Here is a 483-nt window from a genome sequence, read left to right on the forward strand (position 1 = left end):
GTCGCATTCGGTAGTACTGGGGGACCTCCCAGCTGGGACATCCCGCGTCCCAACTAGGTCGTACCCGGGATGTGTTTAGGACTAAGGCTTGTCGAACTTTCTTGTCCACCACACAACATAATCAACCACTGGTTTTGAGATTATTTATTGCTTTTTCGAATAACAACGAGGCATGCGTTTGGTGCAGTAAGCATCGGCTTCTTCGTGGCCTTCAGTCGTCATTCCAATGTAGCCGTAGACGAAAAGCTGGCACAACGGGAGGACTTGCTTGCAATACAGTTTCATGTCTCTTGCGTCAATATTTTGGCAGGTTGGGTACCTAGTGATGTAAAAAGACTGCGAGTTAAAATCTCGATCAACGTTTCACTGTTCTGCCGATTTCTGTTGTACAAGGTAGATGTACGCCAGACCACGTCTCGCGTAACAGGCTTCGCGATATCTCACGATACACTGTTACGCTGCGACGCGCCTGGCATACATCTA

General features: G+C 48.4%; 1 protein-coding gene across 1 annotated transcript in view; it reads right to left on the bottom strand.

Moving 5' to 3' along the window:
• Nucleotides 1-129: 129 nt before the first annotated feature.
• The window catches only part of LOC113210481 (uncharacterized), a 10,554-nt gene continuing 10,200 nt past the window's right edge, over nucleotides 130-483 (bottom strand). Inside the window, exon 4 of the mRNA XM_052263499.1 lies at nucleotides 130-319. Coding sequence (XP_052119459.1) covers nucleotides 145-319 — 175 coding nt within the window. The 3' untranslated portion in view covers nucleotides 130-144. The remainder of the gene's footprint in view (nucleotides 320-483) is intronic.

The sequence above is a fragment of the Frankliniella occidentalis genome, unplaced genomic scaffold, assembly GCF_000697945.3.
Source record: "Frankliniella occidentalis isolate FOCC.00 unplaced genomic scaffold, Focc_3.1 Scaffold12, whole genome shotgun sequence".
NCBI lineage: Eukaryota > Metazoa > Arthropoda > Insecta > Thysanoptera > Thripidae > Frankliniella > Frankliniella occidentalis.